This window comes from Tachypleus tridentatus, chromosome 3 (assembly GCF_004210375.1).
Source record: "Tachypleus tridentatus isolate NWPU-2018 chromosome 3, ASM421037v1, whole genome shotgun sequence".
Taxonomy (NCBI): Eukaryota; Metazoa; Arthropoda; class Merostomata; order Xiphosura; family Limulidae; genus Tachypleus; species Tachypleus tridentatus.
The window spans coordinates 115686326-115700558 of NC_134827.1; the positions used below are offsets into that span (position 1 = coordinate 115686326).

The 14233-nt window shown below is 36.4% G+C and overlaps 1 protein-coding gene across 1 annotated transcript in view; it reads right to left on the reverse strand.

Annotated features, from left to right (window-relative positions):
* LOC143246174 (gamma-aminobutyric acid receptor alpha-like) overlaps positions 1-14233 on the reverse strand; it is a 317756-nt gene that overhangs the window by 12613 nt on the left and 290910 nt on the right. Inside the window, exons 5-9 of the mRNA XM_076492385.1 lie at positions 12403-12470; positions 6544-6764; positions 1214-1311; positions 496-615; positions 39-191 (exon numbers count right to left, since the gene is read on the reverse strand). Of these exons, the coding sequence (XP_076348500.1) occupies positions 39-191; positions 496-615; positions 1214-1311; positions 6544-6764; positions 12403-12470 (660 nt within the window). The remainder of the gene's footprint in view (positions 1-38; positions 192-495; positions 616-1213; positions 1312-6543; positions 6765-12402; positions 12471-14233) is intronic.

Below are 14233 nucleotides of genomic sequence, written 5' to 3' on the forward strand. Positions count from 1 at the left end.
ACAATAAATACAGAACTGTTAACTAAATATGTACTGACCAAGAGCAATGCGGTCTGCAGTAGCCTCTCTGTTGATCCAAAAAGAAACCCAAGAGAGGACCACGAGCATGATACATGGGGCGTACACCTCGATCACAAAGTAACCCATGTGTCTCTGCAGGTGAAAACTTGCCAAGAGCACAGAGAAAGGACCTAAAGACAAAAAACAAAACAACATATCCTTACTTGTCGTGAAAGTTATTTACTAACAAATGCACTGAAGACAAAACCTCGAAAACACTATAGGCATAACTTCAATAAAACGTAGCTTATTCAGTATTTTTATATAAGTATTTTCTTGGGTGTCCAAACTTGGACATTTCGTGGTATCTATCTTACAAAGGTCCAGTTTTCACTTAGAGTTAACCAATATGTCAAACACAAAATGTATCGTTTGGTTTGGTTGTAATCAAATCCACCTTAAACGACATTACAATATGAAATTCTCCTTACTTACTCTGCCTGAAATGGTCCGTCTGGTTCCCACTTGGTTTATCTATCAAATCAAATTGCGACATCTTCATATCCGGATGAATAACAACTCTTCTGGCTGGGTTCCACAGGTACAAAACATCAGCTGATGAGTAAGCAACTACAGATGCGGGAAGAAGACAGAAGCAGAAAACACGTACTAAAACAATTAAACACTGAAGATTATTCAGTAATAATATAAACCACACATTAAACAAATGAGTTACAGTAATAATATAAACCACACATTAAACAGATGAGTTACAGTAATACAGACCACATATTAAACAGATGAGTTACAGTAATATAAACCACACATTAAACAGATGACTTACAGTACTATAAACCACACATTAAACAGATGAGTTACAGTAATATAGACCACACATTAAACAGATGAGTTACAGTAATACAGACCACACATTAAACAGATGAGTTACAGTAATACAGACCACACATTAAATAGATGAGTTACAATAATATGGACCACACATTAAACAGATAGATTACAGTAATATAGACCACACATTAAACAGATGAGTTACAGTAATATAGACCACACATTAAACAGATAAATTACAATAATATAGACCACACATTAAACAGATGAGTTACAATAATACAGACCACATATTAAACAGATGAGTTACAGTAATATAGACCACACATTAAACAGATTACAGTAATCTACACCACACACTAACCAGTAAAACAACCTACAGCTTCCAATTCGGGTGGACAGCGCTGCATGTCCATTGGAAAGTTTTCCAGGTTCATTGGACAATCTGCCTTTATGGTCAGTCTACAGAAAGAAAATCTAATGTAACGATCAGTGTTAACACAACATAGACAATATTAATGTGGAACATTTGAAGTACAGCTTCACTGATGTGAACAGTACTTAAGGTTTGACTATAATGACAGTAACAATAAGTATATTGTATATCTGAGCTATAGTTTTGACTATAAAGACAGTAACAATAGTTCGAGGACCATTGCTAAGGACTAAATTATAACGACTTCATATTTAACCAGTTCAGGTACGTCAGCCCTGCCACGTGTTTTCTTCCAGCAAACAAACTCTGGGCAAATACTCGATGTTGCTACGGCTGAGAAAGCTAAACTGAAAATTAAATAGTGAGGAGTTAGTCCTAGTGTGTACTGTGTTCTAGAAAGTCGGAATTTTCACCTCACAAACATCATCGACCGGTTTGCTTTCTTCTCATTGGTTACTTCTCTTGACGTTACTGGTAGCAAGACTCACAAAATTTCTTTTCTTCGACAGATCTGAAATCAACACTTTCTGAATTCGTAGATAGAGAGAGCTCTGTTTTTAACCTTACCAGTAAAAGAATCGGTTGACAATGATCTTGTTACATGTAACAATGGTAGACAGAGTGTACAAAGACGTGTTACTGTGTGGTGATTAATGTTGTTATATGTAACAATGGTAGACAGATTGTACAAAGACGTGTTACTGTGTGGTGATTAATGTTGTTATATGTAACAATGGTAGACAGATTGTACAAAGACGTGTTACTGTGTGGTGATTAACGTTGTTATATGTAACAATGGTAGACAGATTGTACAAAGACGTGTTACTGTGTGGTGATTAACGTTGTTATATGTAACAATGGTAGACAGATTGTACAAAGACGTGTTACTGTGTGGTGATTAACGTTGTTATATGTAACAATGGTAGACAGATTGTACAAAGACGTGTTACTGTGTGGTGATTAATGTTGTTATATGTAACAATGGTAGACAGATTGTACAAAGACGTGTTACTGTGTGGTGATTAACGTTGTTATATGTAACAATGGTAGACAGATTGTACAAAGACGTGTTACTGTGTGGTGATTAACGTTGTTATATGTAACAATGGTAGACAGAGTGTACAAAGACGTGTTACTGTGTGGTGATTAACGTTGTGATATGTAACAATGGTAGACAGAGTGTACAAAGACGTGTTACTGTGTGGTGATTAACGTTGTTATATGTAACAATGGTAGACAGAGTGTACAAAGACGTGTTACTGTGTGGTGATTAACGTTGTGATATGTAACAATGGTAGACAGAGTGTACAAAGACGTGTTACTGTGTGGTGATTAACGTTGTTATATGTAACAATGGTAGACAGAGTGTACAAAGACGTGTTACTGTGTTGTGATTAACGTTTTATATGTAACAATGGTAGACAGATTGTACAAATACGTGTTACTGTGTGGTGATTAACGTTGTTATATGCAACAATGGTAGACAGATTGTACAAAGACGTGTTACTGTGTGGTGATTAACGTTGTGATATGTAACAATGGTAGACAGAGTGTACAAAGACGTGTTACTGTGTGGTGATTAACGTTGTTATATGTAACAATGGTAGACAGAGTGTACAAAGACGTGTTACTGTGTGGTGATTAACGTTGTTATATATAACAATGGTAGACAGAGTGTACAAAGACGTGTTACTGTGTGGTGATTAACGTTGTTATATATAACAATGGTAGACAGATTGTACAAAGACGTGTTACTGTGTGGTGATTAACGTTGTGATATGTAACAATGGTAGACAGAGTGTACAAAGACGTGTTACTGTGTGGTGATTAACGTTGTTATATGTAACAATGGTAGACAGATTGTATAAAGACGTGTTACTGTGTGGTGATTAACGTTGTGATACGAAGCAATGGTAGACAGATTGTACAAAGACGTGTTACTGTGGGGTGATTAACGTTATTATATGTAACAATGGTAGACAGATTGTACAAAGACGTGTTACTGTGTGGTGATTAACGTTGTTATATGTAACAATGGTAGACAGATTGTACAAAGACGTGTTACTGTGTGGTGATTAACGTTGTGATATGTAACAATGGTAGACAGATTGTACAGAGGCGTGTTACTGTGTGGTGATTAACGTTGTGATATGTAACAATGGTAGACAGAGTGTACAAAGACGTGTTACTGTGTGGTGATTAACGTTGTTATATGTAACAATGGTAGACAGAGTGTACAAAGACGTGTTACTGTGTGGTGATTAACGTTGTGATATGTAACAATGGTAGACAGAGTGTACAAAGACGTGTTACTGTGTGGTGATTAACGTTGTTATATGTAACAATGGTAGACAGAGTGTACAAAGACGTGTTACTGTGTTGTGATTAACGTTTTATATGTAACAATGGTAGACAGATTGTACAAATACGTGTTACTGTGTGGTGATTAACGTTGTTATATGCAACAATGGTAGACAGATTGTACAAAGACGTGTTACTGTGTGGTGATTAACGTTGTGATATGTAACAATGGTAGACAGAGTGTACAAAGACGTGTTACTGTGTGGTGATTAACGTTGTTATATGTAACAATGGTAGACAGATTGTACAAAGACGTGTTACTGTGTGGTGATTAACGTTGTGATATGTAACAATGGTAGACAGATTGTACAAAGACGTGTTACTGTGTGGTGATTAACGTTGTTATATGTAACAATGGTAGACAGATTGTACAAAGACGTGTTACTGTGTGGTGATTAACGTTGTTATATATAACAATGGTAGACAGAGTGTACAAAGACGTGTTACTGTGTGGTGATTAACGTTGTTACATATAACAATGGTAGACAGATTGTACAAAGACGTGTTACTGTGTGGTGATTAACGTTGTGATATGTAACAATGGTAGACAGAGTGTACAAAGACGTGTTACTGTGTGGTGATTAACGTTGTTATATGTAACAATGGTAGACAGATTGTACAAAGACGACGTTACTGTGTGGTGATTAACGTTGTGATACGAAGCAATGGTAGACAGATTGTACAAAGACGTGTTACTGTGGGGTGATTAACGTTATTATATGTAACAATGGTAGACAGATTGTACAAAGACGTGTTACTGTGTGGTGATTAACGTTGTTATATGTAACAATGGTAGACAGATTGTACAAAGACGTGTTACTGTGTGGTGATTAACGTTGTGATATGTAACAATGGTAGACAGATTGTACAGAGACGTGTTACTGTGTGGTGATTAACGTTGTGATATGTAACAATGGTAGACAGAGTGTACAAAGACGTGTTACTGTGTGGTGATTAATGTTGTTATATGTAACAATGGTAGACAGAGTGTACAAAGACGTGTTTACTGTGTGGTGATTAATGTTGTTATATGTAACAATGGTAGACAGAGTGTACAAAGACGTGTTACTGTGTGGTGATTAATGTTGTTATATGTAACAATGGTAGACAGATTGTACAAAGACGTGTTACTGTGTGGTGATTAACGTTGTGATATGTAACAATGGTAGACAGATTGTACAAAGACGTGTTACTGTGTTGTGATTAACGTTGTTACATATAACAATGGTAGACAGAGTGTACAAAGACGTGTTACTGTGTGGTGATTAACGTTGTTATATGTAACAATGGTAGACAGATTGTACAAAGACGTGTTACAGTGTGGTGATTAACGTTGCGATATGTAACAATGGTAGACAGATTGTACAAAGACGTGTTACTGTGTGGTGATTAACGTTGTGATATGTAACAATGGTAGACAGATTGTACAAAGACGTGTTACTGTGTGGTGATTAACGTTGTTATATGTAACAATGGTAGACAGATTATACAAAGACGTGTTACTGTGTGGTGATTAACGTTGTTATATGTAACAATCGTAGTATAATACAAAGCAGAAAATTCGCAAAAATCGCTTGTTCGTGAATTACTATATTGATTACTGGACTTGGTGGACATTAACACACAATATCCAGTTAAATGATGAAAGCAACGACACCTAGTGAACAAATGTATCTGTACAATCATTACTTCGAAAAAGTACCACAACGTTTTCTGTCATGGGTTCCTTGGATGTGATGTTTAACTATATATTACAGAACTAAGTAATTAGTAGTGGACAGCCCTTCTAACCTAACCCTTCTAACGGATAACCATGGAGAGTACAATGCTTTTACAGATTGACGTCCATGTTTCATGTAAAATCTCACAACTTTACTGGAAATCAGATTGATCCTTTTTGCAGTTTTTGTCTTCATTTTTGTGAGCATCAAACATTGAACCTAGCCATTTCTCTCCTTTCTTACCCCCGGATCATTTCTTGTCATCCGTACAGCTCTTATTTCAGGAAGAAAGTTTGTTTGCTTTACCTTTGTCCTGCTGATATGGGGTCAGGACCTCGTCCAGAAGGTGTTAACGTTACCAGTTAGGGTGTTATAGTTTGTTTTTTGTATACATCGTGGAATCATTAGTACCTCGAGCTTTACCCTTTGGATTCTTGGCGAAGAACATACAGTTGACCATACCTTGACATTAACATCCGTCATCGAATCACTGTTTCTTCGAGGTTTGTCTGGTTAATTCCAAAGTTCAAAGCGGTTGACCTCTTAACGTATGAGTTGTTGTTCTCTGCCGCCATAGAAATAATAAAATTCTTCCAACCATCCTCCATCGGTTAAATCGTTTTCACTACTTAGGCTTAAGTGCCTTCCTTTATTTTTTCGTTCTAGTTTTAGTCATACTGAAAGTTCAAAGGTCAAAGGATGATGTTCACAGATCCTTTGACCTTTAATCTCAAGATGGCTGGTATGGATATTAAAACTTTAATTAAAATAAAGTACAGAACAATGTTTCGACCTTCTTAGGTCATTTTCAGAGTAACAAAAGTTCTGTACTTTACTTTTGTTAAAGTGCTAATACCCATACCAGCCATCTTGAAATAGATTGTCATTCACTGAATCGTCCACTGGTCAGCCACTACATGTAACTCCAATGAACCAAGAATACTAATGATGTAATAAGAACATGAAACACTGGTTCGAGTCCAAATTTAACAGTGGTATTGTGGTAATATTTCTCTAGTGAATAATTGTTTTATTATAGCTATAAAACAGAGAGTAACCTTAAAGCTTTGCTAACTGTAGTTTCTTTTTTATATTTTTTTTTCTTGTTGAGCTCTTGGGAATAAATCTTTTCCAAACTTAACTCAGAAATATTTAGAGTAAAAAACAACAACCTACCTCGATGAATACAGCACTTTGCCGTTCTGCCGGAGACGCATGAATTTGTTGGGAGAAGTGATTGTATGGAGATAAGAGTGTTTTCCATTATAGAAGTTAGTGTCTGGGCGCCAAATCCTCTCGAGCATAGAGACAGAGAGCGCAAGTGTCGTCATGGATCCCGTGAAAGCTAGCCTTCTATCTATCCAGCTTTGCCGGAAGTAGCAATCCATTGAATAACTCTGTAGAAGAGTCAGTTAATAAGTAAACACTGCCACCTAGCGGATTCATCAGGCAAATTCTTAATAATACTTAAAATATTCACTCTTTACAGTGGTTAAGAAAGAACATGATGAACAATAGAGAATAATAAGTTTCTCAGCCACACGATATATACTGTATCCAGTGTCGACTTTGTTAGCCACCGGATATATACTGTATCTAGTGTTGACGAGGCCTAGCATTAACATTGGTGTATTATTATCAGGTCATTCCACAAGGAATGTCGTTTTTGGAGATAAGTTTAAATGCATATTTCTTGGTTTATTGAAGTTATTCTTAAAGACATATGAGATGACTAGATAGCATTAGGTGTAAGCTAGTTCGTTTCTTTACTAGTTTCTGATTTATTTATTTTAGAAGCCCCAGTTATCATGGAGATACCACATGAGCACATAAGGTATCTAACACTTTACCAGTTCAGAAAATGGAAAAGTGCTACCGAAGCTGCGTGAATCATACAAGAGGTGTACAGTTATGACATTCTGAGTGTCAAAGATGGTTCAATAAGTTTAGAACTGGTGTCTGCAGTCTCACAGATGCAGCTCACACTGTTGAGTTTGATAATGACCTGCTTTTGGCATCACTTGAGAAGGATTGTGCTGTAACTGTAATCTCCTTCCACTGTCCCTCAACATTTCCAACAACTTGTTAAAGTTTCAAATTTGGGAAAATAGGTACCATATGAGTTGTTAACTGATAACCTGATAGGACAGGTAGACATCTATATATCTCTTCAATCATCAAGTTTCGTTTTCAAACCGCTTTGTGACTCGAGAGGAAAAATGGATACTATATCAAAATGTGAAGAGTCACGACAGTGGATTAAAGGAAACATGGATATCAAAATGTTTTAAGACAGTGGGTTAATACAGTATAACCAGCTACACTACAGCGAAGTTGAACCCTAAGAAAGTTTTGTTTAGTCTTTGTGGAATAAATGTGGTGTAGTACACTTTGAGTTGTCATAACCAAACCAAACAATCTCTGCTGAGAAATACTGTCAGCATCTGAACCGACTGAGCACTGTCCTGAAACAAAAAGACCTGCTTTGGTGAATGGAAAAGCAGTTGTTTTCCATCATGACAATGTACGTCCTCAGGCTGATAAGGGATGTTTTCCACCATGACAATGCACGTCCTCAGACAGATAAGAGTTGTTTACACTATGACAATGCACTTCCTCAGACCGATAAGGGATGTTTTCCACCATGACAATGCATGTCCTCAGACCGCTAAAAGTTGTTTTCCACCATGACAATTCACGTCCTCAGACCAATAATGGATGTTTTCCACCATGACAATGCACGTCCTTAGACCGACAAGAGTTGTTTTCCACCATGACAATGCACGTCCTCAGACCAATAGGAGCTGTTTTCCACCATGATAATGCACGTCCTCAGACCAATAGGAGCTGTTTTCCACCATGACAATGCACGTCCTCAGACCAATAGGAGCTGTTTTCCACCATGATAATGCACGTCCTCAGGATCACTTTCAGTAAAATCTGAAGAGCTTGTTTTCCCCTTATTCTCCTCATCTTGCTCCTTCAGATTATCATCTCTTCAGAAACTTGGAACATCATCTGGATGACAAACTTCTATGGATGAGTTAACAATAGCCTTTATCATAAAACCACCTGATTTTTATAAGCGTGGTGTTGAAAATATTTTGAGACGTTGACAGATTGTTATTGAAGGTGATGGAAATACATGATTAATTAATGTTATTACTTGAATTATTTCTTGTCCTTTTAGTGTTACAAACGACATTACTTATGGGACGACCCGATATATTTATTAACTTTTATAAGTAATTTACAACTCAAACAAGATAATCAGAAAACACTGCTCCCTAGAGGGCTAACGCTATTATCCAGTTCATTTACAACTTTCTAAATGTTCCTCTATAAAGTAGAGCAGTTAGTCAACAAACACTGACATCTGTTGGGTAAACCTTATCGTCTAGGTTTTCAAACACATTCCAAGCTTAAATTCTGTAGAGTAAGACAGTTAATAATTAAACAGAGCCTCCTAGCGGAATAATCTTAAAATAACGTCAAAAGTAATTAAGTCTCACGATATTAATCAACTTATTGAGCCTGCATAATTGTTTTTGTTTTACCTATGCTAAAATTCACCCTCTTGCGTTGAAGACTGAAACCATTTTGTTCTACGTTAACTAACTGAGTTTGGCGATTACTGTTAAACTGTTTTCTTTAAGTTGGTCCCTAAATCTGGTGTTTTATTGGTGTTGAACACTAGAATAAATGCTTTATCCGTAGAGAGATATTATCGCGTTCGTAGCGGTCACTAAAGATAAATTACCTATTCACAGTGAACATTCCGAGGAAAACCGGCAAGCAGTAAAAAAAAAAAAAAAACATAAATTGCCTTTGAGATAATACTAAATTGGGCAGGATGACTGGTTTTATATACAAAGGAAAATATTCACTTTTATTGTACTTCCTTTAAAATGACTCAATAAGAAAATGTAGCTGCAGAACCAATGTTCACGTGAAGTGTGGTTCGTGTCTGCTTCAATCCGAGTCACTTTGTTGACGTAACTCAGACAGTAATAAAAACAGAGAAACAGCATCCAATTACGCAACAACGTACAAACCAAAAACAGAGAAAAACGAACAAAGAGAGTTAAGTTTGAGATTACTTGATGGAGGATATGGACGTAAACAAAACTTGTCCAACTAAAGTCTGAATCAGTTTGAGATTACTTGATGGAGGATATGGACGTAAACAAAACTTGTCCAACTAAAGTCTGAATCACTTTGAGATTACTTGAAGGACGATATGGACGTAAACAAAACTTGTCCAACTAAAGTCTGAATAACTTTAAGATTACTTGATGGACGATATGGACGTAAACAAAACTTGTCCAACTAAAGTGTGAATCAGTATGAGATTACTTGATGAAGGATGTGGACGTAAACAAAACTTATCCAACTAAAGTCTGAATCAGTTTGAGATTACTTGATGAAGGATAGGACGTAAACAAAACTTGTCCAACTAAAGTCTGAATCAGTTTGAGATTACTTAATGAAGGATATGTACGTAAACAAAACTGCTTTTGACGAAAGTTTAACCACCAAAAGTTAAAACGAGTTAAAAAGAAAAGGTCATGACACTGATAAAGTAACCATCTAGTAAAAATAAAAGTTTACAGCTCATATAGCACAAGATATAACACTGAGCTCGTGGAAGTAAACTTATAACACAATAGCCATGATTACCAAAATACAGTATGTATAAACATATGTTCATATAATATTACTAGTAGTTATACGTTTGTATCGTTTGTCTAGAACACTGTCTGAAAGAGCTTTCACGTTAGTCCGAAGAGCAGATACAAATTTAGGTGAACTATTTATCTAAAATAAATAAATAGAAAGGTATGAGGAAAACAAACGGAAGGAAGGACTTAAAAACTCGAGACAAGAAAACAGCAACGAAACATTACAAGTGACAAAGTGTACTAACCATATCAATATTACAAGTGACAAAGTGTACTAACCATATCAACATTACAAGTGACAAAGTGTACTAACTATATGAACATTACAAGTGACAAAGTGTACTAACCATATCAACATTACAAGTGATAAAGTGTACCTACCATATGAACATTACAAGTGACAAAGTGTACTAACCATATCAACATTACAAGTGACAATGTGTACTAACCATATCAACATTACAAGTGACAATGTGTACTAACCATATCAACATTACAAGTGACAATGTGTACTAACCATATCAACATTACAAGTGACAAAGTGTACTAACCATATCAACATAACAAGTGACAAACACTACTAACCATATCAACATTACAAGTGACAAAGTGTACTAACCATATCAACATAACAAGTGACAAACACTACTAACCATATCAACATTACAAGTGACAAAATGTACTAACCATATCAACATTACAAGTGACAAACTGTACTAACCATATCAACATTACAAGTGACAAAGTGTATTAACCATATCAACATTACAAGTGAAAAAGTGTACTAACCATATCAACATTACAAGTGACAAAATGTACTAACCATATCAACATTACAAGTGACAAACACTACTAACCATATCAACATTACAAGTGACAAAATGTACTAACCATATCAACATTACAAGTGACAAAGTGTAATAACCATATCAACATTACAAGTGACAAAGTGTATTAACCATATCAACATAACAAGTGACAAACTGTACTGACCATATCAACATTACAAGTGACAAAGTGTACCTACCATATGAACATTACAAGTGACAAAGTGTACTAACCATATCAACATTACAAGTGACAATGTGTACTAGCCATATTAACATTACAAGTGACAATGTGTACTAATCATATCAACATTACAAGTGACAATGTGTACTAACCATATCAACATTACAAGTGACAATGTGTACTAACCATATCAACATTACAAGTGACAAAGTGTACTAACCATATCAACATTACAAGTGACAATGTGTACTAACCATATCAACATTACAAGTGACAATGTGTACTAACCATATCAACATTACAAGTGACAATGTGTACTAACCATATCAACATTACAAGTGACAATGTGTACTAACCATATCAACATTACAAGTGACAAAGTGTACTAACCATATCAACATTACAAGTGACAAAGTGTACTAACCATATCAACATAACAAGTGACAAACACTACTAACCATATCAACATTACAAGTGACAAAGTGTACTAACCATATCAACATAACAAGTGACAAACACTACTAACCATATCAACATTACAAGTGACAAAATGTACTAACCATATCAACATTACAAGTGACAAACTGTACTAACCATATCAACATTACAAGTGACAAAGTGTATTAACCATATCAACATTACAAGTGAAAAAGTGTACTAACCATATCAACATTACAAGTGACAAAATGTACTAACCATATCAACATTACAAGTGACAAAATGTACTAACCATATCAACATTACAAGTGACAAAGTGTAATAACCATATCAACATTACAAGTGACAAAGTGTATTAACCATATCAACATAACAAGTGACAAACTGTACTGACCATATCAACATTACAAGTGACAAAGTGTACCTACCATATGAACATTACAAGTGACAAAGTGTACTAACCATATCAACATTACAAGTGACAATGTGTACTAGCCATATCAACATTACAAGTGACAATGTGTACTAATCATATCAACATTACAAGTGACAATGTGTACTAACCATATCAACATTACAAGTGACAATGTGTACTAACCATATCAACATTACAAGTGACAAAGTGTACTAGCCATATCAACATTACAAGTAACAATCTGTACCTACCATATGAATATTACAAGTGACAAACGGTACTAACCATATCAACATTACAAGTGACAAAGTGTACTAACCATATCAACATTACAAGTAACAATCTGTACCTACCATATGAATATTACAAGTGACAAACTGTACTAACCATATCAACATTACAAGTGACAAAGTGTACTAACCATATCAACATTACAAGTAACAATCTGTACCTACCATATGAATATTACAAGTGACAAAGTGTACCTACCATATCAACTTCTGATATCGGGCCCATACTTCGAACTTCTATATCGATATACACTTGAGTCGGTGGCCCTTTGAAAACCCAACATAAAGAATCATTGTTATAAAATCAATATTTGTTATTGTAGCAACAGTAAAGATAGCATACCATAAACTGAAACTTGTTACTACATCTATTAGTTATTAGATATGTTGTAAACCACATCACTGTGTATCTAGTGTTACAAACCACATCACTGTGTATCTAGTGTTACAAACCACATCACTATGTATCTACTGTTACAAACCACATCACTATGTATCTTGTGTTCCAAACCACATCACTATGTATCTAGTGTTACAAACCACACCACTGTTTCTCTAGTCATCTCAACCACACCAGTATTTCTCTATTGTTGTAAAGCACATCGCTATTTCTCTGGTGTTATAAACAACACCACTGCTTCTCTAGTCATATAAACAACACCACTGTTTCTCTAGTCATATAAACAACACCAGTATTTCTATATTGTTATAAACCACATCACTATTTCTATAGTGTTATAAACCACATCACTATTTCTATAGTGTTATAAACCACACCATTGTTTCTATAGTGTTATAAAACCACATAATTTTTCTATAGTGTTATAAACCACATAAGTATGTGTCCAGTGTTATATACCATAGCATTATTTCTCTCCCGGCTTTAACACCGACCAATTAAGACCCTCCCTCTGCTTTACCAACATGACGTTCTCATTACCTGGTCCTGCTGTCTGCTTTACCAGCATGACGTTCTCATTACCTGGTCCTGCTGTCTGCTTTACCAGCATGACGTTCTCATTACCTGGTCCTGCTCTCTACTTTACCAGCATGACGTTCTCATTACCTGGTCCTGCTGTCTGCTTTACCAGCATGACGTTCTCATTACCTGGTCCTGCGGTCTACTTTACCAGCATGACGTTCTCATTACCTGGTCCTGCTGTCTACTTTACCAGCATGACGTTCTCATTACCTGATCCTGCTGTCTACTTTACCAGCATGACGTTCTCATTACCTGGTCCTGCTGTCTACTTTACCAGCATGACGTTCTCATTACGTGGTCCTGCTGTCTGCCTTACCAGCATGACGTTCTCATTACCTGGTCCTGCTGTCTACTTTACCAGCATGACGTTCTCATTACCTGGTCCTGCTGTCTGCTTTACCAGCATGACGTTCTCATTACCTGGTCCTGCTGTCTACTTTACCAGCATGACGTTCTCATTACCTAGTCCTGCTGTCTACTTTACCAGCATGACGTTCTCATTACCTGGTCCTGCTGTCTACTTTACCAGCATGACGTTCTCATTACGTGGTCCTCCTGTCTACTTTACCAGCATGACGTTCTCATTACGTGATCCTGCTGTCTACTTTACCAGCATGACGTTCTCATTACGTGGTCCTGCTGTCTGCTTTACCAGCATGACGTTCTCATTACCTGGTCCTGCTGTCTACTTTACCAGCATGACGTTCTCATTACCTGATCCTGCTGTCTACTTTACCAGCATGACGTTCTCATGACCTGGTCCTGCTGTCTGCCTTACCAGCATGACGTTCTCATTACGTGATCCTGCTGTCTACTTTACCAGCGTGACGTTCTCATTACCTGGTCCTGCTGTCTGCCTTACCAGCATGACGTTCTCATTACCTGATCCTGCTGTCTACTTTACCAGCATGACGTTCTCATGACCTGGTCCTGCTGTCTGCTTTACCAGCATGACGTTCTCATTACGTGCTCCTGCTGTCTACTTTACCAGCGTGACTTTCTCATTACCTGGTCCTGCTGTCTGCTTTACCAAAATGACGTTCTCATT